Source organism: Trematomus bernacchii, unplaced genomic scaffold (assembly GCF_902827165.1).
Source record: "Trematomus bernacchii unplaced genomic scaffold, fTreBer1.1, whole genome shotgun sequence".
In the NCBI taxonomy this organism is placed as follows: domain Eukaryota; kingdom Metazoa; phylum Chordata; class Actinopteri; order Perciformes; family Nototheniidae; genus Trematomus; species Trematomus bernacchii.
The window spans coordinates 443,762-471,716 of NW_022987567.1; the positions used below are offsets into that span (position 1 = coordinate 443,762).

General features: G+C 38.7%; 1 protein-coding gene across 1 annotated transcript; it reads left to right on the forward strand.

Moving 5' to 3' along the window:
- Positions 1-31: 31 nt before the first annotated feature.
- galt (galactose-1-phosphate uridylyltransferase) lies at positions 32-27,949 on the forward strand. Its single transcript, XM_034126015.1, has 11 exons — positions 32-353; positions 1,065-1,234; positions 1,386-1,461; positions 1,805-1,853; positions 5,853-5,982; positions 8,313-8,369; positions 15,275-15,397; positions 22,432-22,564; positions 23,459-23,542; positions 26,463-26,617; positions 27,319-27,949. The coding sequence occupies exons 1-11, from the start codon at positions 317-319 to the stop codon at positions 27,394-27,396; spliced, it is 1,092 nt and encodes a 363-aa protein (XP_033981906.1). The 5' UTR covers positions 32-316; the 3' UTR covers positions 27,397-27,949.
- Positions 27,950-27,955: the final 6 nt, after the last annotated feature.

Here is a 27,955-nt window from a genome sequence, read left to right on the forward strand (position 1 = left end):
TTGTATTTATTTCGTTTGCTTACACAAAAAAGGTTACGAACTCAAATATATTTGTATAGATTGTATTGAATTCAAACCTTTCCGTTTTTTGTATGTATAATCTTGTCGTTTTTGCCCTTTTTTTCCCTTTTAAAAGTTTGTCTTCAAACGTCAATTTATCCCAAGCAGCTCGATTTTTTCCCATGTCGATAGACAGGAAGCAGGCAGATGAGTGTTGTGGACAAGTAGCTAGCTGTTCAACAAAGTTAAAGAAGGAGTTTATGGTTCAGTGACTCCATACCGGAGAGGTGACAGTTCTCAAACTGCACCGAAAGACATGAGCGGCAATAAAGAAGTCAGTTTTGATCCTAAAGGTACGGAACTTTTGTGAGATAAGGGCTAATGTCATTCATCCAGGATATGATAGCTGCATATCTGTTGTTTACATTACAAGAGCCATTCATCAAATAATGTCGACCTATTATAACAACATATTTACAAGTCTAATTTACTAGTACGTTCTTGTCTTTCAAAAAATGTCTTACGATACTTTCTTCCCGGAAGCTGTTTTTGCCGATACTAGATGAAGCATTAAATTAACAAATTTACATTGGAGTTCAGTTATATTGAATTTCCATGGTAAAGTAACGTGTAGGGTGCATGAAATCTATATTACTGTCAAACCACTCAGTCAGGCCTGTTTTCCTGAATTGACAGAATGCTTATTGCACCGAGCCAGCTGTGTAGTCTCGTGACTTGAGTTCCTGCTGTTTTTACTGCTGTAGGCTGCAGCAACAGCACACAATGCTCCCTATAATCCATGACTTTACCATAATCAACTATGTTTGGAGGCTTTTGGATGTGTTGTTTACAGTATGTGTTATAACTAAAAGGCAACATATCTTTCACATGTTTAGTCTTACTGCCCTATTCTTCAAGAAAGGGCCAAATTATTGACAAGTGATCAGCTGTTTCCATGCTGGGCCACACATCAGATTGGAATTTGCTTTTGGTCACCTTTTTGCCCTCAAACTAGCTCTCTGTGTGATTACATACTCTTGTTTTATCTTTCCGAAACCATGCAGAGCACCAGCACCTGCGTTATAATCCTCTGCGGGACACCTGGGTCCTGGTGTCAGCCCATCGCATGAAGAGACCCTGGGCAGGTCAGGTAGAAAAACCTCCTGAGGAACATGTACCCAGACATGACCCCAGCAACCCACTCTGTCCCGGGAACACACGTGCAAATGGAGAGGTAAGACCAGGTAGTTACTTTGAATAAATCAATGTCATGACAAACATTGATTGGATACATATCCTGGCACTTAAGGTAAATGAACAAATGCCAATTATATAATATTGTCTCCTATTTTGTGATACCCCTGTGTCTGTCTGTTTCTCTCTAGGTAAATCCTGACTACGACAGCACTTTTCTTTTTGAAAATGACTTCCCTGCTCTACAACCAGATGCTCCTGACCCTGGTAAATGTAATTTCTGATGCAGTTAAAATACTGATTTTATCTCAGACTAAAAAAGTGCACTCAGTAGAGTCTCCACCCTGTCTGTCTGGGAACAACCAATGCTGCAATGTTGGATTAAATACAGACCACAATTGTATAACAAATCACAAACCCATCAGAAACAGGACGCCAAAATCAAGCAGTCGAATTACTTCACCTACATCTTAGACACAAAACATTTCAAATTTGAGATAATTTCACAGCACAATAGACAATTCAATCAGGGTGAATATGTTCAGATGGATCAATGTTGTTAAAAGAGTAATACCTTATTATATTTTGAAACAACTTACATTTTTTTCAGGTTCAGATCAACATCCACTTTTCCAATCTAAGGCTGCCAGGGGAGTCTGGTAAGAACAAAGCTCCATGTCACACAATGCAGGATTAATCAATGTCTGCCGTCACACTGTGATGCTTTTTGTATTGTGTACAATGGCTGTTAAATGTTATTATTTGGAATGATGCACACTATTCTTTATTAAGTGAGGCATATAAAAGGACTGAATTAATAATCTTGCTCTAAACAAATTATATTGTATTAAAATAATGGTGAAATGTATGTTTTATATTGTACCTTACCAACAAACCAGTGAGATGAATATTAAACAATAAGTAATTTAAATTAGCATGTGGTTAGAATTAACTCAAGGATGCATCTTAATCAACGTTCCTTCTAAAAAATGATGATACATTCAAATATATGACTAATTAAATCGGAGCTGAGCAGTGCAATCAGAGCGGTCATGCTGAGGCAACCTCCATTCACTGCTGCGAATCTGCATAATCAGCTATTAAGAGAAGAGGCTTTTTGTGATCAACACACTGCATGCCACTTGTGTTCGTGACATTTTGAACTATGCAAAACACAATTACAAATCCACACCGTCCACATATCAATAAGTGTGTGTTCCTCCGGGCCGCCAGCAGATGGGGATGTTTTATTAGAAGTAGACACGTATCTTTTGCTGGTGCTCACTGAGATTTTCAAAACAAAGAAGTGTAAAATAACAAACAAATATTTGCTTTAAAGTCTTTTTATTAAAGCTTGGACGCACATGGCTCCCGCTTTGCCATGGATCAATAAGTGTCAATCACATTTAAATGAAAAGAGGATTTGATTCAAATGTTCCATATTCAAATCATATCAAAGACATGTCCTTGTCATGATGCCTACACCTTAAACATTTTTCATAATGTTTTATTGATTAAACAGGGTCTATAAAATCCGAAAATAGTGGAAAATGTCTAATGTCAATGTTACCCACATTCCTTCATACCCACCACATAAAATACATTTAAGAAATGTAAACACAAATAGCAGGGGACTTTTACCAGTCTTTAAATGTCTAGTGTTGTCATTCCAAAACCCAAAGACATTCAGTTCAATATGATGTAAAACAGAGAAAAAGTATATATTACAACCCTTAAATGGGCAATCACATTTAAATAATCTGTTATAAAACCCATTATATACCCATAGTATGCTGTTAATTTACCCACATTACACATTAATACACCCCTATTTCAGTATACACCACTGTTACACCCATATTATATCCACTGTTATTTCACCTATGTAACACTGTTATTAGGCCAATATTACACCCATGCAACACTGATATTACACCCATATTACATTTTATTTACACTTTTCACATGGACACAGCCTGTCAAAAAACATTTAAGGGTTAAAACCTGTTAAGCCCCATCCCCCCGCCGGCGGGGGGAAAAACGCATCATCTGCAGGAAACAGCGTCTGAGGGCTTCTTAATATTTAAAAACCTATTAATGTGTCATACCCACTTAACGGGAAGAAACTCAGCTATCAATACAGACAATATTAACCATTTTTAGCAAAACAAAACATAAGGGTAATAACAAAGGCTCTGAATTAGCCCTGAGCGAAAAAATGCTAACACACTTAGCACAGAAATCACGTTAAAATACCCTTATTACTTATCGTATCTGCACAAACAAGATATCGATTAGCAAACTGAGATTGCACAGATTCGACAGGTATTGGTATCATTACTGACCGATCTGAACTCGCGACATGAGAAGCTAACAAAGACATCACACCACGTAGCATTAGGTAGCCAACACGGCAATATGTCTTACCTTTGTTGTTTTCTGATCAAAAGTTGTCTTCAATGGCATTAAAACGATACAAACGCTGCTGAAGGTTAATCCATAGGTTAATCCAATGTGTCTGTGTCACTTTGAAATGATTTCTGATAATCCATCAGCAATAAAACTAGTTTTCAGTTTTCAGATTTCAGAGCTGAAGATAGGTTTCGCTTTGGGCAAACTGCGTGCGCATAGCTCTCATTTCTCAATGGTAACGTGTGTGTGTATGTGGAAATTTCCCTTCGATTCTATTGGCTCTAACGGTTCAAAAGAGATGTCAATCATCAAAATCGACCAATAGGTTCCAGAGAAACGGCAAATACGCCCATTTCCACCCAAATGACCCCAGAGGTGGTTTTTCTTTTGCTAAACCTCTCTAAAAAGGTCAAATGTCACTTGTTTTGCATCAATCTTGATACAGGGTACTTATTATATGTTATAGTTTGGATTCCTAAAGCTTTTAGTCTACTATCCCATCATTCAAGGGTGGTTTTCACTATAAGTAATGGTTTATTTTTGGACGGACACTATAATTTACAGTTTTTTACTATGTTCAATCTGTATTTACTTTAAAATAAAAATATTCTATATTGATTCTGATTTTTCTACATCCAACTCACAGGTTTATCATTGCTTTGAGAAAAAAGATTATTAATTTACCCCTTTTAGAAGGGAAGTTATTGTCATTTGTTCTGGGAATGTCATTTTCGAGCCTGATACCTGAAAAACAGGCTTGGGGGAGGCTAAAACAGTTTTTTGTACCATTTTTGCATTAAACATTTTCTGTCGATGGAATATTAATGCCCCCTAAGTCGTCACTCAATATCTCAAACATGTGTTTAAATGTTGTCTGATGTAGCGGCTGTCAGTCATTTCTGCTGGCAGAGTTAAGAAGCAGAGAAACAGCACTGATCGACTTGTTGCCTCGTCTTTTTATTGATTTGTACGTCTCAGGGTGTTTTTCTTCCTCGCAGATTCCTTCTGTTTGAGTCTTTTTCTTTTCATGATGTAGGGAGTGGTTGTTCGCTTGGTCAGTACAGTTTTTCTTGCTTGTGGTCCACACTGTCAAAAGAGATGAAGCTTGACTACAACTTTTTGCCCGGCAGCTACATCAAGACAACCAATTAGAGCAAATGGGATTTTGGGGATTTGGGTCATGGGAGACAAAAGAGAGATGGGGTGAGGGAAGAGGTGAGAAATATTCCTGATGATTTATCGTATCTCCCCTTCTCGGTCATGCTGTCAGTCTCAGCAAAATGATGCTAAATCTGGTGGAAAAAGATTAACATTTACTCTTCCAGGCCTAGTAAAGTCCATAAGTGACTATTATACAACAAATAGGGGCAGTGTAAGTCAGTTGTTACACTTAAAATTATTATAAATATTTTCAAGCATTATCCTCAGCTGGACATTCATCTGGGTGTCTTGACAAGGGGCGGGACATCTCTAAGCAGTTGACTAATCACAACAGAGCCGGCCAGCTAACCAATCAGAGCAGACTGGGCTCTGGTTTCAGACAGAGGGTGAAAAGAGGTGCTGCAGCACAGCATGAGAAAAATAAAGAGCTTTTTGAACATTAAAGCATGGAGACATGTCACAGTAGAGGCATTATGTAATGACATTATATTCTTCTACCCAGAACATTTAATAAAACAGGACATGTTTAGTCTAGTGTCTACGGATTATGTTTGTATCCATTTATTTACATCAAATTAATCCAATGCCAGTGCAACATTTCTTGATGTACTTTAATGAACTGTTGGTAGTCCTAACACCTACACACACACAAACACACTTTATATTAGAGTGCTAGCAGCTCCTGTGATACTCATGAACAATTTATGAATACCACCATTCAGTTTTGCTCTGAGCATAAAATCTAAAGTCGTGTTCAATTATAGATCACGTACCAGGCTCTGTTGATAGACATCTCATTTATCTGACAGTAGAGCTGGTTCCCCCTGGGTACTGTAGGCAAGGCTAAGAGCAAACGCACACACACGCACGTGGATCAAATACACACACCTCTAAACTCTGTACAAAGTAAGACATCATTACACCAAGAAGCTCCAGTATTGGTATTTGTAATATGTATAAAGATGACAAACTGCACAGGTTTAAAATCAGTTTAGGATGTTATTTGTCTAGGTCTAGGTTATTAACTTTCCCCTGTGTAACATCTCTTCTGCCACCCTCTCTTTCTTCTTCACGTCTTTCTTCAGTAAGGTCATGTGTTTCCACCCCTGGTCTGACGTCACCCTCCCTCTCATGAAAAAGCAAGAGGTTGTCAAGGTGATTGACAAGTGGGCAGAGCTCGTTGAGGAACTAGGCGCCACGTACCCCTGGGTTCAGGTATGACCCACACACACACACACACACACACACACACACACACACACACACACACACACACACACACACACACACACACACACACACACACACACACACACACACACACTATTGATCCCTGTAAACTTTTCACCCCGCGCTCCAGCGCCTCGGATCATTCCATTTTTCTTTTTAATGTGTTGGATTGGATCAAACTTTAATGATGCCTCTGGGTAAACTTACACGTTCCTTCAGCTGCAGGAAGAAAAGGGGTGTGGATCAAATATGATGTAGAGGTCAGAAGCTGATGTTTCTTATGAGACATTGTATAAAGTATAAAGGCTGATATTCTAACTGAATTCAGAAAAATGTTCACTATCAAGTAAAGCAAAATCCCAAACTAAATCGATTTCTATTTCTTAAAATATCTGGTTGCTCCGTAGATCATATTTTCCGTAGCCAGTGATTGGTAACTTCCAACCTTAATGCTCTTAAGGACTTCTTTCCAATACATTTTGTTAACATTAACCTTTTTAACTGTATTATCAAATGCGTGTAGGATAATAAGACTGGGATGTATTTTTGGTGTTTATTTCAACATATGACCAGGGTAAGGGTTAGGGTAAGGGTTAGGGTAAGGGTTAGGGTAAGGGTTAGGGCAGGGGTGGGGAACTTTTTTCCTCTCAAGGGCCATTTCAATTTTTTCAACATCCTCCGAGGGCCGTACAGATTATTGACCTCTGCTTAAAAAAACTAAAATCACAGCCCATTCATTTAGCCTTTCTTTCATGCTGTGCAAAGAAAAAGCAACCTCTTAATCCAGATATCTTACCATGACTCGCGCGTGCATGCACGTGCACGGTTGTGGCATGACCACCAAAACAGAAAGATATGGACACAACATGTGTGCAAATGTATTTAGTTTCCTATCCATTTGGACATGATTTAAGTGGGGGGGGGGGGACCTAACCTCCTCTAGGGGGGTCCGGGGGTACTTTATTCTCTTATTTTTTTATAACTATAATGATCATATAAAGATGTGCCTTTACCTCACTGGTTGGAGAAAAAGCTTCTTATATTTGTTAGCATAGCTAGCTAACCAGATGCTAATAACAAGAAAGTTATTGACTGTATGATCAGTATGACAGATGAACAGATCGCCACTGGGCTTTCAACTAAAGACACAGCCACGCAAAAACTGCGGCATGTGTACGGCTCCTTATGGGTACTGCAATTTCTGAAGTGCCGGAGCGGCGTTCTGGTGCTCTCCGTCAGAACTGCACCCCTGTCAGACGAGACATATACCACGTGATGACACGTTAGGCTCGTGTTGTGTTCAATGACCCTGACCTTGGCCAGGAAAAACAGGCACTCGCTTGTTTAATTCTTTTGCGGCCTAGATTTCTTTAATTTTTTTGTTTTTTGCGTGTGTTTATAAATTACCTCGAGGGCCGTACCAAATGGTCTCGCGGTCCGTATACGGCCCGGAGGCCGGAGGTTCCCCACCCCTGGGTTAGGGGGTTGGTATCATTTTTCGAAAGTAAAAATACATGTGTTTTTTTCCTCCTGAACCCTGACCTCCCAATATTTTCCATTTAAAAAGTCTGCACACAATTACAACTGGTGTCTGGAAGAGTTGACATTCTTACAAACCAACCCAATATGGCTCTAGAAATACCTCATGTTGATATTTCTGACCCACCGCCTCGATAGATGATGGTAGCTTATTGTAATTTTTCTTACATAACTGCAAGTCAAAATTCCTTTCCAAAATCTAAAACTGTGAGTGTTTTCAGGGCAAGGCACTGAATCTTTGGATCCCTAAAAAGTCTTCTTTAACAGATAAATGCATGCTTGGCTGCAGGGAAGTTGCAACAGTGTTAACTAAAGTTCAGCACCAAGGACAGCACCGTGCTCCCTGTCTCCATCAGCAGAGGATTTGCTCTGTTCAAAAGTCCTGGGGTGCTTTTCAATATGCTAACATATTCTTCTTTCTGCTTACCAACGTTTGGATATTTTTGCAAAGTACTGCATCAATATTAATGAAAAAACGTAAAATAAAAAGGAAATTAAAACTGAACATGTATCTGATACATTTCCTATTGGCCGATAAGGTTTTTATTTTATTTTATTTGTATACATTTTTCTTTATTATTATTATTATTATTATTATTATTATTATTATTATTATTATTATTATTATTATTATTATTATTATTATTATTATTATTTTTGTATAACCCCTGTTATTGAAAATGCTCTTCTTTCCTTCTTCTTCTCTTATATATTTGTAGTTGTTTTGACTTGCTTTGCCTAAACTCTGAATTTTTCTTGTCTTTATATTTGTTTAGATCTTTGAGAATAAAGGAGCTATGATGGGCTGTTCAAATCCACACCCTCACTGTCAGGTTGGTAAATGTGCACATGCATGAACACATCATTTGACACATGTAAATGTGAAAAACACAGAAATAAATGAAATGTCCCCGAAGTGAGAATTATGTTAGGAACACATACATACATTAACATTCTCTCAGCAGACACTTCTTTCAAGACGTCTTCTCTGGACGTGCAGCACTAACATGAGCTAACAACAGCTTTTTATCACACAAGCACAATAGGATTTGTGTCATTGGTCCAATTTGCACGTATGAGATGCTGGCTTTTTACATACACTGCCAAATGAGTGTGTTAAAACAAATTTGCATAACAAGTTTTTAGCCAGACAGGTCTCGACACAGAAGCTGTTAATTGACGCCCAATTACCGTGAGCCTTTGTCACGTTTTGTGGAAGTGTGAGATTGCTTTTGTCATCTTTTTGTGATTTGTTTTAATTCACATAAATGTTAGTTTTTTTCTTGTCTTTTACTAACACCTCAGAGAAGGAGAGTTGCATTTCCTGTCAAACGTTCACCTGCTTGTTGAGAACATGCACAATCAGGAGGGAGAACAACAAAAACAGAAGAGTTGTTTGTGTAGACAGACGGATTTGTTGAATTTTAAACAACTACAGTTTTGCCAAAATTGTCAAAATAATGTGAGCCCATCAGAAACAGTAATCACTCGTTTCAGCCTGAGGGCAATACACAAGCTATTTGAAGTTGTCATAACCTGGCCGAGACATTAATGTGAAAGGACACTGGGATTTAAGGGGAAAAGTTCTGTGGTTATTATAAATAAATAAATAAATAAACAAACCAAGGAAAAACGTTCCAACCTCAGTCATATTTTTTTATTATTCAAGTCATATTTTCGAATGGTTTATGTCCATCTGAAATGGACCAAAGGGTCCCGATTGGACCAGAAATACTGAGTGAGAACTTGTAGCTGGAGAAGTGCCAGTTTGAGTCTTGGTACTCCTGAGGTGTCCTGGAGAAGAATATGTTTTTATTGTCATCATACAAAGTACAACGGAATTTCTTTGGCAACTCTCACTGCAGTAAAAGAGTAGAGTAAGGCACCGAACCCTCAACTGCTCCCCTATAATAGTAAAATAACAGAGAGAAAAACAGATTTTTCCCTCGGCCTTAATAAAAGTTGATCTCTATTCTTATTTTTATAAACTAGCGACCTGGCGGACGTAACAGAAACAACCACTAAAATCCCATTTCAACTAGAAAACCCAATCAAAGTGCTAATATATATATATATATATATATAGGCAGAGTAAATCCCCCGGTAGCAGGATCACTGATCTAGCTTTGTTTGCTTCCTCCGTAGAGTTTCTCAGATATCGTTACTGCAGTGCAATTCAATAAGGAAGAATTACTACCCATTCTAAGGCTGTTCAATTAATATTAACAGCAGAGGGCAGTATATGACCTCACAATGACATGGTTTTAACAGAGAATCATTAGGTACTTCAGAAAGATACCATGAAAAGTAGTTTAAAATACAACTACTGAAAACACAGAAACTTTCTGATAAAAACAAAGTTTAAAGCGCTTTTTGATATTTCTATTCAGTTGCCATCAAAGTTTGTTTTTTGTTACAAGAACAAAATAAATATGTTCTTTGTCGTCACATACACTTTGAAATCATTTTCAGAGACAAAATCAAACCTCCATCTAGTCTGTGATGGAACTTTAAAAAAAGTTTTAGCAGTTTTTTTTGGTCTGTTTCCTGCATTCAAGATTCCCCTTGCTTAAGACATCAAAGTCCAGGAAAAGTAAAGTAAATGTGTATAGCTAGACTTCCCCTGCAGGCAAAAAACCGAAAAGAAGCATAGGTCTAAAACTTTGAAGAATAACGATCAGAAAATGTTAATCACGGTCTGCAGGCGGCGTTGCTTTTGATGAATCCAGTCTCACAGGAACAGAGCTGTATGCATTTCCATGTACGTGGAGAAAGGAAAAACTTTAAACGCCTCTAGAATAGTAATATTTCTTTCTCACGTAAGTAATCAGATTCTGTGAAGTGCGCCGGAATTAGTTTGAAAACATTTGCCTCCCAGGAGCGGATGGATATTTAGTTGGTATTTACTCCCTAAGTATGTATTTATCTGGTGGGAATAGAGCTTATACTGTACTTTGCTGTGTTATGTTTGCTTTTCTCCGTGTTTACAAAAACACAGGTGTACAAATATAGCTAGAGTCGGCTCCAGATGTTGGCAGGCGTGCAAATATATCCACACACACAGAACTCTGCCTGGAGGCGCGCAGATGTGCAGTATTTACACATACAGTTCACACACTAACCTTCCCTGTCTCTCTCTGTCTTTGTAAGATCATGATCATAAAAATGGTGCAGCCCTTAGCTAATATTTAGAAGTCATTAATATTAAAACCACGCTCTCAGTTTCTGCTCCCATTGCAGTAATTGTGTACAGAACCTTACAGAGAGCAAACAAATGCAGACGAACATTAGTAATTCCCATGTTTTTAAATGTTTCATCTTTATTGCATTTGCTTTATTACATATCAATTATTAATCATGACCCAGCATGGTACAGTTATGACATGTACCCTAAAGGCAAGTTCAGCAGGGAATTTACAGTCTACACTTAAAATTATGAAGCTTTTTGATCATCAAGAAGATGTTTTTTACAATTTTCCCCACGAGTTAAGACAGATTTATTTTCCTGTTTTAAAATTTTTTTTTTTATAGGAGACAGTGTGGTTCCCGCATTGCATTCTGGGTGTTAAAGTGGAGGAGTGTTAATCAGAAAACTATTTGCCATGCAGCCTGAAGCAGTGCTCCTTAAAGCAGCACAGATTATTACTCTGTTCATGCAATGGAGTATTATAATTGGAAAACCTGCTGACACAAATATCCCTGCTTTCAGTCAAACTCTTCTTTAATGCGCCTTAAAGCTCTCTTAAAAATGTAAAATATTCCCTAGCATTTTTACATGAATGCAAAGCCTGTACAAAATACACAACGAGAGGCAAAAATAAAGACTTTTCTCAATTATCAACGCACACAGACTGCTCCTCGGTGTAGAAATAACTCATCCCTATTCTGGTGTGCTGTCACTCATCAGAGAATATGTAAATACATCCCATTCAAAGTGTTATCTCAGGTGCTGATTTATTATGCATCAGGGAGCCATTTAGCACTCCTTCCCTGCTTTTACAGCCATTAAAATATCATAAAGTGCAAACACGAATACACCTTAATGTCTGTCGTGATGTTCCCCGCTAACCATAAAGAGCTTTCTGAATCCAGTGAAAGTACATTATGAGGCTAATTCTGCAGCCTAAAAGGGTTTCTTATCCATCAAAATGAACTTTAGAGATGGAGATGGATGTTTTCGTGAATTAAATGACATCCTATCTGTCTAAGACTGTCAACATCTTAGTTTTCTCTCGTTTACAGTTTCCTTTTAGAATATATTTCTTAAGCAGAATGACAGCTGGTGGCTGATGAGAGGAACCTTTCAACAATGTGTTACTGTAGTAAGGCACCAAAATAGCTGCCTGTTTAGAGATGTTATTCATCATAATCAGGAAGCCAATTTGGTCAGTTAGTGTGTATGGCTGACGGGCAAACGCCCTACAACGGCCCAATACACTTGCATGAGGAGAAAGGTGCTGCATTTCAATGTTTGGATTGGTTAGCTAGCTAGCTTACAGCAGATCTGCAATAATATCTTAGGAAATCATGCAATAACATTGTTTAAATAAACTAGTACAACTTACATTTTAAGTTTCCAGTGACAGTGATTGTTGGCCAACTTTGTAATCCCTGAACGTCAACAAACACTACGATCCCAGCAGTGTTCATACTTTTTTTTTGTCCCTTTTGCCGTTGTGTTGCGAGCTTCTTACTGCGTTTTTTAAATTTGCAGTGCTTCATATTTGCAGTGCTTCGTATTTCCAGTGTTTTGTTATTGCAGCACTTTTAGTTAACTTAGCATGTGTTGGTGAAGTTTTTTTTAATTTGCATGTGTTTTGTCACATTTGCATTGTTTTTGAGAGTACAGCCCGTTTCTCTTAATATAAGTATTTAGGGTGGTTTTAGTTTGTCTGCCCCTGTCAGCCACCGTCAGTTTCTGTCTCTATGAACACACGGGAGAGTGCTCTGACATTTTCTGTCGTCATATTAAGAATGACATTTATCATGGCAGTGTTTGTTAACATGATTAACCAATGACTTACAGGATATACAGATGATGATGAGAGGGGAAGTAGCTGATGTATATTCTAGGGATTGATGATGGGGGAATTTTTTGTAGAACGGAACACAATCGAGTTATTGCAAAGGGTTGGGAAACCACACAACTTGTACACCATCATTTACTCAATATTTAAACCAGCACCATTCAGTAATCTTGCAACCTTGGTGCTATCTAGGAAAGTAGTATCATTAACAGAGAGCGTTGCAGAATGCACAAAGGACGTAAACAATAGTAGCACGATGGCAAATTCCCCTTAATTCAGTTATATGACATGTGCCGTGCCCTAAAGGCAAGGCCAAGCGGACACTTGTCAAATTATAAAAGATCCTTGATCATTGCCACAGTTTGAACTATACAGTAGGTCAAGAAAACATTTTTGGGTCCAGCTGGATTTGAACTTTTCGGGTTCCAACATTTTTGGTAAAAATGCCCAAAATATGGTTCCAGGCTGTTGAAAAAGAGATATCTGAGGGTAAAATACAAAGAACAAGAATCCCTGTCCTTTTAGCATCACAGGAGTTGAATTGGAGAGGGTATCAGCCTTAAGTTTGTCTGAAAACAGATCACAGAGGACCTCTGATGTACAATCAGCTCCTGTGCTTGAAAAGAAAAAGGCTCGACAGTGCCATTACTTCCTAATGACACTTGTCAGTGAAGCTGCCGGTGCCCTGCTAGCACTCCTCTATCCAGAATGTACTAACATACTGTATTAGAGTATGGTATGCCAACTGTTCAGCAACAGATGGAAAAGAGCTCTCCAGAGAGTCATAAACACAGCCCAGAAAAATAATTGGACTTCGCCTGCCCTCACTGGAAGACATCTTCAGAGCCAGCAGCCTTCTGAAGGATGCAGCTCACCCTCCATCTTCATCTCTGCTCTGCTGCCATCTGGAAGCGCTACAGGGCGTTAAAGAGCCGCGGTCGCAGGCGCAGAAGACTGCTCCTACCCTGAGCTCTCGAAGAACTGAACTCTAAGAAACAAAATAGGTTTTGGGCCATAACTCAACTAAGTGTTATGTAATAATGACAGATATGGATGTAAGCTGCAACATCATGGGTTGGCAGACACATAAAACCGCAAGGCAGAGTCTAGTTACTTCTTGTATCTTTCTTTGCATTACTATTTTGTTCATTTACGTCTGTGTGTTAGTGTGTGTGTGTGGTGAATGAGCATTCTTGCATGGGTGAAATGTTAATGTTGTTTTTCAGGAGCTTCACAGCAATTTTCGTTCTACAATTTGCAATGAAAATAGAGAAATTCTGTTGCAATAATATTAAAATGGTATTATTAATGTAAATTGGATTTTAAATTTGAAGACTAGGCATAAGGTTCTTCTCAATGACATTAAATAACATGTATTATTGTGTCTGAGGGTTTGGTTTTGGTCAGATTTGACTGATAAGCTAACCATGCATCAACTGTCAACATAAATTCTGATTGGTGTGTTGAGCCCCGCCCACTTTTAGACCAGTGACACAATGAGAAACAAAAGAAACCCCAATATTTATCATGTGAAATAACCACAGCCCTTACTAGTTTGGCAGAAATAGGACCATTATGCTTTCGATAAGAAACTGATGGAGAAAATGATGTTGCCTGACGACACTGTGCTGTTCGCTGCGATGAAGTACCTATCTCAATTACTTCTTAGTGTCTTCGCGTTGATTCTCACCGAATTGAAATAAATGAAAGCCATCAACTGCAGGGTAAAACCCATTTATCAATCTAAAAAGCTTAGAAAGGAAAAATGAAACCCAGAAATCTTTGCACCTGTGAAACACTTATTGATGGAATAGTCTTGATGAATAATACCATCAAATCACAGATCTAATGAGGTTATTTGGAACCAGGGCAGAGGGAAAAGTCCTCAGATTCCCTGTTAGCCCTTTCGATTTCTACACAGAGAGAAGTACACAGACATATGAGGCCCAATCCCAAACCACGCCCTACACACTACCCCTCCGTTTGCGCGTTCGCACGGAGGGTCCGCCACATTAAGTGCTGTTCCAAACCAACGAGTGTGGAGCGGTGTGGAGGGGGAGTGGGCTATCAAGCCATCAAACAGCGAGTCTGCATCGGTGCTGACTGGAGACCGGTCTCTACCTGACCGGTCTCAACGCTGTGTGTGTCCGTCAGGAAACACGCTGTTTAAAAGTAGTTCCAGCAAACATCCACTGATAAATTGCGATGTTAACAACCTCATGATAACCTCATATTTTTTTAACTTAGGATCATACCTGTGGTTAGTCTAGAAAAAGGTAAATGTGTGCATTTTATTATAAAGTTGTGTATATTTACAGACTGTTGCAAAAACTAAGAAGCTTATAAACATCAGGTTTAAAACTAAAAGAGCTTTACAAAAAAGTAACACAATGAAAGATGTTTTATTTTAGTTATTAATGTTAATGTTTGGTCTAAGAGATGCTGATTTGAAACTGTTGTTACATACAGTTACACATTTCCTGTTTCTGCCGGAGAGAGGGGAGTTTGTCCCAAAGCTTGCCGCTGTATTTACTCCCTCCATCTGACAGGAGGGAGCCTCATTGAGCTGCTCCACGGAGTTCACTCCGTCACAGAGGGGTAGTGTGTAGGGGTAGGGTGTAGGGCGTGGTTTGGGATTGGGCCTAAGACTCAATGGTTGTCTTCTATGTCTCATCTTCATCATCTTCTTCCTGCTTCCTGTGACATTGTAGGTGTGGGCCAGCAACGTCCTGCCTAATGAGCCGGCTCTGTCAGACCGCTGCCAGAGAGCCTACTATCAGAAACATGGAGAACCGCTGCTGCTTCAATACGCCAGACAAGAAGCTGAGAAAAAGGTACGGCTATGCACTTATGAACACAAGGTCAAATAAGCTTCATTTTCCCTCGGGAAACTTGTAATTTATTACCTCTTAGTTTAACCTAGTTCTACCTAAATTTGGGTTAGTAGGGTTGTTGTACATTTTCCAGAATTACTTTCACACAGGTCCTTGGAAACGTTGAGAATTTGTGCTTTTAAGGGTGAAAATATTATTTTGTTCTAGAATAGACATGTTGTACCTGTCATTTACCGTTATAACAGTGGATTTTTCTGGAATTTTTTATTACCAGAAAACAGAGAAGTAGAAGTCTGAAGTAAGCATTTTATTTTTAGTGTCAAGGATTTCCAGCTTAAAAATGCTTTTTGATTTAATTTCCTTAAAGGGGACCTATCATGCAAAATGCACTTGTGTACGTCTTTTAAACATGAATATGTGTCCCCGGTGTTCCAGGGAACTCACCAAGTGTCAGAAAACACAACCCTCTCTATTTTTCTCCATACCCAAATCTCTAAAAAAGGGTCTGCAACAGACTGATCCAGATTTGAACACTTCTATGTCGTCACAGAAGTGGCGCTACGGCTATTGGGCCAACTCTCGACCTATCAGGGGAATGTGGGGTTGGGCCACGGCCGGCCATTGCCGCTCGAAAGCGCTGGAGACGCTGTAGTACATATGCCAGGCCTGTAAGTGGCGCTGTAGTCTGCCACAAAAGCAGCGAAGAAGACTTCCCGCCCATAGTTACCATGGTTACCCTTCTGTTTATTCTCCGCTGTGGCTTTTTTTTCTCCCTCCCCGAGGCAAGCGTTTGCTCCCGCTGCTTTAATTCAATGCAATCCCTCCCCGTCGAGGCAAGCACTGTAATTTTCTCCGGTTAGTCCACCAGCAGATGACAAACACCCACCTCTCCGCCTCTTCCAAGGAACGAGGGGACCGTGCGGCAGAGCTTCAGTTTCAGTTTCTTTCGCCGGTCAAGATGTCCGTTAAAGTTTAAATCTTCCGGACAAAATTTGAAAAGTGCCGGTCAAAGGTCTTCTTTGTTATTTATTGAGCTTTAAAACAAATGAATAACGACTCTATATAATAAAACACGGAGGACGGAGATCTCTTTTTCTCCCCCTCTTCTGACAGCCCAGCAGCTGATCAGAGCACGTCTCCCCTCTCCTGCAGGGGGGCGTGGTCAGCAGAATCAGACCCGTAGACAGCAAACAGCACATAGAGCGAAATGAGGCATGGCTAAAATGCATGATCTGTTTGGTATTTTGAAAACAGAAACGTATAAATATACCTTATATAGGTATGGCCCTACAATATATCATTTAAATATAGCATGATAGGTCCACTTTAAATCAAGAGTATGTAGCTTCCATTACAGTATTTGTTTGTTCAAATTAATGCAAAAGCAATGTTACACATTTAGTCTTAGGAATTTGGATTGATTGACCCAGAAAATCTCTTCTCTGACCTATGCATTATGGGAAAAGAAGCAACAAATGTGGCATCCAAGACTATAGAGGTCAGACACAATGAATCAAACAATAATGCATGCCTCTAAAGCACATTTGATTCAATGTAGTGCTTATTTGGAACTGCCCAATGGAAAAAAACTGGCAAACATTTGGATTAGATTACCTAATGTCTTTTTTTACAAAATGGTGATATCATACTTCACAATTATTATCCTACTTAGGCTTAGGGTAAGGGTTTGGGTTAGGGTTCATACTTTTCTTAACATAATGTTTCCTCTCCCACCCTTTCCCATCATGCTTCTCTCTTTCTCTTACTTTCCTTTTTCCCCATCAGCATACTCCCTGTCTTTCAGCCAGTGAAGCATGTCATTGGACAGCAGAGTTGCTCATTAGCATAATGCTGCGGCATCCATCTTAAACCTGCAAGAGGATTAGGAAAACAAACTGTGTGTTTGTGTGTGTGTCAGTGTGTGTGTGTTTGAGGGATTTTCTAGGCATGTGTGTGTGTGGACAGCGGTAACCATTGGAGACGGGGTCTAGTGCATTAAGCATGTTGGCAAAGTCTAATTAGTGAGAAGACATTTGGTGGAAACCGCCAACAAACTCTCTACAGGAGAATTAAACTTGACAAGGCCATGACTTCTTTGCCACCTGGAGCTGTAGAGAGATGGCTCACTTATGCTGCTTTATTATTCAATTCACTTAATCTCTCAGGTTATGTTCACAGCTAAAATCCTGTTTTAATACCGGCTACGCTTGTTTTTTATCTTGTCCTAGGCAAGGCAAGGCAAGGCAAGGCAAGTTTATTTATATAGCACCTTTCAACACAAGGTAATTCAAAGTGCTTTACAAAAATGGAAGACATTTTAAAAATGGCATTTAAAAACAGTCATTAAAAAGAAAAGATAATAAAATAAACATTAAAAGAAAAAATACATGGATAAAAGTTAAAAGTTACAGTGCAGTTTAAGATGTGAATAGTTCAATTAAAAGCAGCGGCAAAAAGAAAAGTCTTCAGCCTGGATTTAAAAGTAGTAAGAGTTGCAGCGGACCTGCAGGTTTCTGGGAGTTTGTTCCAGATATTTGGAGCATTATAACTGAACGCTGCTTTACCATGTTTAGTTCTGACTCTGGGGACAGAAAGCTGACCAGTCCCTGAAGACCTGAGAGTTCTGGATGGTTCATAATTTAGCAGTAGGTCAGACATGTATTTTGGGCCTAAACCATTCAAAGCTTTATAAACCAGCAACAATATTTTGAAATCTATTCTTTGACAGACAGGAAGCCAGTGTAAAGACTTCAGAACAGGAGTGATGTGATCCACTTTCTTAGTGTTAGTGAGGACTCGAGCAGCGGCGTTCTGAATTAGCTGCAGCTTTCTAATAGATTTTTTAGTGAGGCCTGTAAAGACACCATTACAGTAGTCGAGTCTACTGAAGATAAAAGCATGGACAAGTTTTTCCAAATCCTGCTGTGACATTAGTCCTTTAATCCTAGATATGTTCTTTAGGTGATAGTAGGCTGATTTAGTAACTGTTAGTGATGGGAATTCCGGCTCTTCTTGGTGAGCCGGATCATTTGGCTCGGCTCACCAAGAAGAGCCGGCTCTTTCGGCTCCCAAACGGCTCTTCAGTTTACCACATATTATACCTTTTATAATTCAATCAAATGTAGCCCTGTTTTGACTAATGATTTAAATTATTCAATACATCCTTTGTACTGAAGTATTCAAAAGTAAAAATTACATGTTTAATATCAATTATTTGCTGTGGCCAATTGTTTTCATTGCATTTACAGACCCTTGTATCTCTCTGATACCACCCAATGAATGCACAGACTTGTTTGTAGAACCACGCTACACAAAGCAGATAGCAACACAAAAACTTAAGCATAGACATTTAAAAAAAGGGGCTACTGTATCGACATTTTAAAATTATACTTAAAGAAAGGGCCCTGACAAAACAGCAGGGCTCTATTTCAGTATTAACTATAGAAAAAAAGACAGCAACAGCTGACATCAAATCTTTGCTGAGCCCAAGGATAATCATAAATAAATAACATAGTGAAAATAAATATATTGCAATGCTCAGTACAGCAGCATCCAACCGTCTCTAATCATAAAAAAAACATAATAAAAATAAATGTATTGCAATGCTCAAAACAGCAGCATCCAACAGTCTCTAATCCTTGGATATTACATGTCACTGCATGCATGCACGGAGCAGATGTAGCGCGGAGATCATCATATCATTCTGTCTTGTATTACTTAAAAAAAAAAAAAAAACGGCTCGTTCGCGGGCGCGAGCCGGCTCCCGTCGTTCACTTAAAAGAGCCGGCTCTTTGAGCCGGCTCGTTCGCGACCGACACATCACTAGTAACTGTTTTAATGTGACTGTTGAAACTCAGGTCAGAGTCCATGACTACACCTAGATTTCTGGCTTTATCTGTTGTTTTGAACATTGCAGACTGAAGCTCAGCGCTAACTTTTATACGTTCTGCCTTGGCTCCAAAAACCATTACCTCAGTTTTATCTTTGTTTAATTGGAGAAAGTTCTGACACATCCAGTCATTGATTTGTTCAATGCACTTACTCAGTGTTTGAATTGGAGCATAATCTCCTGGTGAAATTGTTACGTCCTAATGAAATGAACTTGCAGAAATGTATCACCTTGGCGTTTCACCTTTACGTCGTCCTTTAACTTTAAGTAGTAATGAACAGATTTGATGTCACTTTAATATTTCCTTCTTTACAATTACAAGTTGTTAAAAAAGAATGGAAAGCCTTCATGAAATGAACTTTATAGCATTTTTGGGGGGGATTGTTATTCATAAGAATGTCTTGAAAAACAGACTAGCAGTAATAAACTTCTTGGCATTTTCACATTCTTTATATCCTCCAAATGATTTACTGTTTGTTCATATTGCTTGATAGGAAATATGAAGTTGTCTCAACAAAATACATTTATAAATCATACTCTTACTGCCTTACTTTTCAAAACCTTTAAAGTTAAGAAAGTTAAAAAAAATACAAACACAATACTTGAATTGAAGCCTAAAATCTATTTTTCCATATTTGGTAAAAAAAATAGGGAATGGGAAACATTAGTTTTTTTGCTTTTTTGTCGAGAATCAGATAGCTAAATTATTACCACCTTTTTTAATTCGTACATAGACCTTGCAGTAAAAACGACATGCTTTGGTTTTACTTGGGCTTGTGTGCTAGACTACTTTTTAGCCAGTGGAGCATCCAGACTTCGTTTCACACAAGATCGTTTATTACACAACTATAAGAGTACAATTCATTATAACACCAAAAAAACGTTGGGGCAAATCCTTTCCTGTTTTTATTTTTGACTTAATTGTTCATTATCCTTCAACAAATCACAGTCATTATTTCTTGCAGCCTAGCCACACAAAGCTGAAATCCTCTTCAGGTTCTGAGAGTTGGAGAGGAAGATTGGTCTTGATGATATAAAATGTTCCGATAGAGTTTGTGCACGAAGACAGAAGTAAACAGAGAGTGAAAAGGAACAAAAAGAAGAAAGTAAGAGTGGAAGGAGACAAGTAAGGACAGAAACAGAGACGCAAAGTCACCCGGAGAGACGTGGAGGTTAGAAGGGAAAGAGAAATCGTACTGCCCACTGATTCATTCAGGGAATGAGTTGGTGCCAATTCTAACTGGGACTGTGTGTGTGTGTGTGTGTGTGTGTGTGTTGTGTGTGTGTGTGTGTGTGTTGTTGTGTGTGTGTGTGTGTGTGTGTGTGTGTGTGGTGTGTGTGTGTGTGTGTGTGTGTGTGTGTTGTGTGTGGTGTGTGTGTGTGTGTGTGTGTGTGTGTGTTGTGTGTGTGTGTGTGTGTGTGTGTTGTGTGTGTGTGTGTGTGTGTGTGTGTGTGTGGAAAAAGAGGATCGCATTAAGGTTTTCAGAAGAGCAGAGTAGACACTTGAATCTCCTAGCTGCTCATGGGGACCGACCTTTATAAAACCAAAGTGGAGACACAAGGATGCGTTAAACGACCTGTACTTGTTTGGTCTTGTGTGTGTGTGTATTTGTGTGTGTGTGTGTGTGTGCTATTCTCTTTTCGCTACTGTCTCTCTGACCCAAGGTTAGGACCGTAAATTGGCACACTGCAGTGTTTGGAGGAGTTGGAATTGGGCTTCGGCTCCTTGGTGACACTCTTGACTTTGAAACAAAAACTTTCCGAGCTAATTTAATCAAACTCTTTGGGACTTGTGGTCTGCGAGGTGTCGGATTTAGGACATCCTCCCACTCTCTTTCTCTTCCTCTCTCAGTCTGGCTCCTCTATCCTTGTCCGAAATTGTTTTTTCTATCTTCATTCTGCTTCTTTATAATCCTGTTAAAGGCTGCCGAGGACGAATACGCCGGAAGAAAAAGTGCGAAGAAGGTTGAAATTGTGACCCAAAATAAAATTGTTAGGAGGAGGTTTAATATCTTAAACCAATGATTTTGACAAAATGGTTCATAATGGTTTCAATAATTACATAGTATTAATCCAATTTTCATTTCCTGCGAATTTTTCTTCCTTTCCAAACATTTGGAGAAGTGGAGGCTTCAGTCAAAGTGTTATTGCACCAGGCTCTAATATACTGCAAGTGCATTTCATTAAGACTTTGGGAGTCAGTTAGATTCATCTGGGTTTTCCTTCATAGTTATTAAACACCACAGCATTCTCTGTAAAGGGCCTTATGCACTAATGCCTGGACCCATGTGTTCAAACCTCAGGGAGATGTATGGCTTAGGATGACCTAACCCTCTCTATGCTTAGAATCTCTCGTTACTGCCAAACTAGTTTTTTGTAATTGTTTAAAAAATAAAATCATTTTTCATTCTATTCACACTCAACAGCACATGTTATTAAATCAGACTGGTGCACTGCATGATAAGAAGAGAAATGTAACAAAATGAAGAAAACTATGAAAAGTTGAAAATAGAAAAACATCAAAGAGAAAGATTGAGAGATCGTCTATCTGGTTTTAAGGGATTAGTATGACACTGACTACCACACACACACACACACACACACACACACACACACACACACACACACACACACACACACACACACACACACACACACACACACACACCACACACACACACACACACACACACACACACACACACACTTAATCTATTTCTTATGAATGTTAAAACCAAGGTCAGGTCATGTTTGTGCAGACTCATCAGCTTGTTAAATCTCAGCTTCTGACACATTCTGCATTTAAACAGTTTATGATAATAAGGCTTCTGCCTCAACTGCCGGTACTTAAAACTTAAAAGTGAGTATTTGCTTCATGTTGTTTTGGTCCACATAAATGTTATGAGATGACATATTATTAATATGCCGTAACGGTCTTAGGCCAGCCGTCCTTTTTAATGTGGAATACAAAATGATCAGTGGAGGAAATTACTGCTGGCTCTGAAACCATTTTATGAACTTAGATTCACTTAAGAGATGTGTTGAATCAGATTTTGACTTCTAAAATGAAATTTGTTAAAGACCATGCCCCGTAGTGAAGCTTTTCTCAACATTCAATTTCATTTAAATGTCGTCTCTTCTCCAGGAGCGGGTGGTGGTAGAGAGTTCTGATTGGCTGGCGGTGGTTCCATACTGGGCGACATGGCCCTACCAGACGCTGTTGTTGCCACGGCGACATGTCCTCAGGATCAATGACCTGACAACAGAGGAAAGGGGGGGTGAGTGTGACGATACTGTCTGAGTGACTGAGAGAGTGATAAGGCAATTAAGAGCAGTTTAAGATGACTCAGCGTCTCACTGGGGAACCTGCAGTCTGAGTTCCTCTCTAAGGGGGCTTGCTGGGGGTGTGTGAGTGGGTGGGTGTGTGTGGGTGTGCGTGTGTGTGTATAATGTTTCATGTTTATTAATAGCTGAGGAAACGTATTGTACTTTCTGTTCATGGAGTGGTGTTTACGGTGGTTCCATTTCCATAGAACTATGGGAATAACACATACAAAAATGACATCTTAACCTTTTAAGACTTGAAACAACTCTCCATACTGTAGCTAACATTATGCAGCATTATACAGAAAAATAGCATTTTAATTGCTTTATTTTTTTCATATAATTGAATTAATGTATTGTGTTACCCAATTTAAAATATTAAATGGATTTTGGTTTAGCTGTGAATATCCGGTATTAAATAAAGATTTAATGGAGGAAAAACATGTTTTATATAATGGATAAACTTTTAATGATTTATCAATTATTCATTGCTGCAGACGATCCCTAAAGGGACTTTAACCTGATGTGTTTTATATGTTGGTTTCAGAGTCTTTTTTGTTTATTTAATTGTGCAGTTTATTTACTGGCCTTTCTGACTGATCCTCATGTCTTCAGGCATTTTGTTTTATATGTTATGCCCCCTCAAGAATAATAAAAGTTTCATCTTGTTTTCAATGTACAGCTTTTCTTGTTGTTCTAGCAATGTACCTTCCTCTCCTGATATTACGTTATTATTTGGTAGTGTTTACCCTTACATGCCCTTGCCTCAGCTCCCCTTCCTCCTGTCATTCATTATTAATAATGCTCAATGCCATGTTTTCTCACTCCCTCTCCTCTTTGTTTATCAGGTCTGGCTGATATTATGAAGCGATTGTTGACCAAATACGACAACCTGTTTGAAATCTCTTTCCCTTACTCCATGGGCTGGCACGGTAAGAGTGTTCAAAAGAAGAAAAAAGTAGATGTAGTACTCAGTATTTAGGTAGTCAGTTTGATATGTTAACAAGCCTCACTCCCAGTAATCCGAAGTCAGTGTGTATCTCTCAGTCAGTCATAGATAAGTTTACTTTCTTCACATTCAGGATTTGTTGTACAAATTGTTTTTCCTCTAGTGTTGGACCAAGTGTTTTCCTCTTAAATTGGCTCATATGATACACCAACATGGCATTAACTGTAATAAATTGATAAATGATAAACAAATGAGAAGATATGGAATCATGTAGAGTATTGTGCTACAAACCAAATTCATATTCTACAGTCTGAGGAAAAATCTCTGTTTAGTACAAATCCTGTGAGTTTGATTTATTTATCTTCTACTCGTTCACCTAGCTCTTGTTTGTATTTTTCTTTAGGAGATGACTCACATATTTATATCGGCAGTGCAAAATGTAATAATTATTTTAGAACGAATGCGAAAATGTCAGCTTAACTTTGCTTGGCTTTGGTGCTGTGGGAACTTGTCAGCCTGGTACTGGATCATATAAATAACTAATGCATCAGATATGGGCATTTTCCTAAACTGTAGCGTTATACAATTCTAAATAACTCGATTTGGGATTTATGACAATCTTTTCCAAGAACGTTTAATTTGAGATTATAATAATAAATCAAAACAAAACACCACAGTTGGAGGAAATGAAAGAACCAGAAAAGAAAGCAACTGAATAAGATACTAATGTTTTGAGATGATGCCTTTGCCATGAGGCCAAAATATGTTTTTATTTTTGACATAACGTGCAAAAACGCCACAAGCATTATACAGAAAGATGAAATCTTAGCACTCTCAAGATAAGCTCAGACATTGGCTCGGTAACACTACTGAGACAGTGAGGGAAATACCAACTGTGAACACTGTCAGACACCTTGCAGCAGGTTCAAGCTGAAACACAGGTTAGCAGAGTGCAGTGATGCGAATAGTGATGTGTGACAGAAAGTGAAACAGTGTCATCATGCCTGAGCGGTCAGAATTACCTTGTGTAAGCTCAAGGTTCAAGGTTCAATCCCTTCAGCAGGTGTGTCTCCATGAGATGTTCCATAGAAAGCAAGCGAGATCAAGCACTAGTCTAGTGTTTATGTACACTTGTAGCAAGCTAACATGCTTAACCAAATTAGCACTGTCATTTTGAGCATGTTAGCACCAAGCACCATTCTCTGGAGCTGAAAAACAAAGCTAATGTATTACTCCTGTTTAAGCTAAATGAAGGCGCCGCATAAACAGCTGTTAGCCTGGTTAGCTTCTGCTTCACGACAATCCACTGGCTTGTTTTTTACAATATGCCAAAAAGAAAGAGGTAAATTAACCTGCAAAAATTACTTTTTTAACCAAATTGGCTGGAACATTTTAACTCCAAACCTCAAGGGGTATTAAGGGAAAAGAGATTGCTTCGATTTTAATTGATGTGCTGAAGCGCGCTAACAGTGTGTCTGTCACACATGCACACACTGACCTTCTCATTTGTAAACTCTCATAATGAGTTGCCTTATCCTCCTTTCTGTTTGTGCTTTATTTGTGTTCATTTGGAAGCGGCCAGCTTTTCATTTTGTGGCCTGGCTTATTAGTGGCAGTGTGGAGATAGAAGTGGCTGGGTGGTGTTTGAGTCAGCTGGGATTAGATAAAGCTACCTGCTTATTCATTCAGGAGGAAAACCCAGAAAACATTACAGGCCGTATTAACTGGATTGAAAGGGCTACAAAAGAAGTTAGCCTTGCAGCATCCTGTATATGTTGAAGTAGATTGACAGTGTAACGATTTGTCTCTTAAAATGGAAGCAGTAACTGTTTTGGTCTTCCCCTATCTAGCATTATTTGTAAGTTGTTGGAAATCTGAGATGCTCACACACGAAAACAATTTAAAAGATGGTAATTGTCTGCTAATAGCAGCATCTGTCTCTGTTCATTCCTTATCTGGCCCCCTAAGTCTTTTTCTGTTCTTCTTTTTGTTGTTAACCATCCATTAGATTCCTTTATGTGGACCTCCTGTTGTCTCTATCTGTGTCTGATCAGCCCCCCATTGGCAGGAAACTGACACTAACAAAAAGCTCTTACTGTGAATACAATGAGCTTTCTCTCAATCTCTTTATTTATAAAAACAAAGATATGTTTCCACGTCTATTTCTGATATCCTCATTACCCCCCACTATGATTGGAAAGCAACAAAGGCAGCATTTAAAATGTTAAATACAGACAGAGATGACCTCTCTCATAACCCATGCTTTAATCTGCAAGTAAGAAATGGGGACTAATAACATCAGAATAATAAAAAGCAAACATGATGAAGGCAGATGCTTCCATTAACAAAACAGGGCTTTCTGGATATTGAGTATGACAATTATGATATGCCATGGCCTTCACCAGATTTGAACCATCCCTCGAAGACTTAGGCATATTTATCCCTGCTGGTGCTCGGGTTCCTCACAAAAAAAAGCACTTCATCACTATAAAACCTTTATTCTTTATTACACTGGGAAGATAACTGCTCTGTTGCCCGCAGAGTCAACACTGGCTGCTTCTATAATTTACCTTGTTAGCTTCCTCATAGGGGGCTGTCTGGTCTGCAGCTACAAGGCGTTAATGAGGTTCATGTGGTGTGGACGGAAGAGAGATACATGAGCATGTTGGGTGCTGGCTATGTATATTCTGCTTTTAGAGTTTGAGAGCTCTGGTTTCAGACAGAGGGTGAAAAGAGACGTGCAGTACAGACGTTTTTGCGAGAAAAAAATACCTTTTTCTTTCACAGTAGAGGCACAACATACAATATGAACCTGAAAATTGGCATTATATGTACCCTTACAACTATTCATCATCTCATCAGACATTGTGTCCCTCGTCTAATGTCCCCCTCTCTTAATTCAGGAGCCCCCACCGGCCCCAGTTTAAAGGAAGACAACTCTCATTGGCAGCTGCACGCTCACTACTACCCTCCCCTGCTGCGTTCAGCCACAGTGAAGAAGTTCATGGTGGGGTACGAAATGCTCGCCCAGGAGCAAAGGGACCTCACCCCTGAACAGGTGAATACTACTGCATGAAGCTTAATATACATGTTTATGTTCAGAGACGGACCTGTATGTTCTGCAACATAACATACTGTGGATACATATCTATAGAATGTCATTTTAGACTACAGTTATCTTGCTTCACATTCATGTTTTCATTTTTGTATTTGCATTTTGAGAAATGATATGGCTAAAGTGCATACATAACAACATGAGATACAGTGACAATTAAATACATTAAATAACAAGCCATAAATCAGAAAAATTGAAAGAAACTGATGAACAATAACTTAAAGGATATAGTTTACAGATAACAGATGAATCTATCATAGGTACATCATTTGTCATATGTTACCGTTTTAGTATTCTCCTATTTCTTCCATCAATCGTCATAGCTAGGATCTTATTCTCATAGTTATTTTTTCCATTCCATATACTGCATTTCATAGTAGTTAGAAATGATCTGTAATAACTTTAACTATTTAATTTGAGTCCTCTACATCAGTATGGGGAGGTGTCGTGAATTTTGGTGTTGTTTAGTTCTTAATTCCCATTGACGTAAAGCTATAAGGAGATTTGTTTTCACCCCAGGCCATGACAAACGGACTCTTTTCCAGCATACCAATTCAAATTCAAAACTATACCTGAAGTCTGTCCCTGCATTTCTTTTTAAAACTGTATAACAGCTTGGCATTGTGTTTTTGTATTCTTCTAAGGCTGCTGAGAAGCTAAGGAACCTACCAGAAGAGCACTTTAAAACCAGAGGGGAAGACAAAGAAGATGGTGGAAAATAAAAATGAAAAAGACCCATGTGACGGTGAAGAGGAGGAATCATAGCTTTATTTGAACTACAGTGGACTTTGATCTATAACTTGTTTTGTAAGAAAGAAATAACATTCAAACTTCATGGTTTAAAGTTGTTAAATATGTCAAAGCGCCTCATCGTCGCTGGGCTTTAAGGTTTTGTTTTACTGGCCCAATATCAATTCAATACATTCTGTACTGGTTCTGGTCTTGTTTTAAAAAGAATTATGAAACGGACTTCAAACAGAATATGCTCTGGAAGTCCTCATCCATGTTTTTCGGAGATAATGAGAGAACACAATTATTTTCTCCCCATCTGTCCCTTCTGTTGAAATTAAACTTTGTTTGTTCGTTTGTTGTGTTTGAAGACTTTCAAACACAAAGCTTGTTTTCGTCCAACGACACAATGAGTTATTCTTCATTCAAATGCATGCCTTATTTTCTTGTGAGTGTGTTTACATGGGGAATAATCCTTGAAGTAGTTGTGAAAGTGTACTGCTTAATTTTTCATAGAATACGAATAAAGCTACAAATGCCATTTCACTTCAG

What these genes read in the sequence shown, in the direction of transcription:
- galt (XM_034126015.1), top strand. Translation starts at nt 317, where the DNA reads ATGAGCGGCAATAAAGAAGTCAGTTTTGATCCTAAAG. An exon ending in ATCCACACCCTCACTGTCAG is followed by an intron (nt 8,370 to 15,274) that starts GTTGGTAAATGT and finishes GTGACATTGTAG; the next exon opens with GTGTGGGCCAGCAACGTCCT. An exon ending in TTACTCCATGGGCTGGCACG is followed by an intron (nt 23,543 to 26,462) that starts GTAAGAGTGTTC and finishes CTCTTAATTCAG; the next exon opens with GAGCCCCCACCGGCCCCAGT.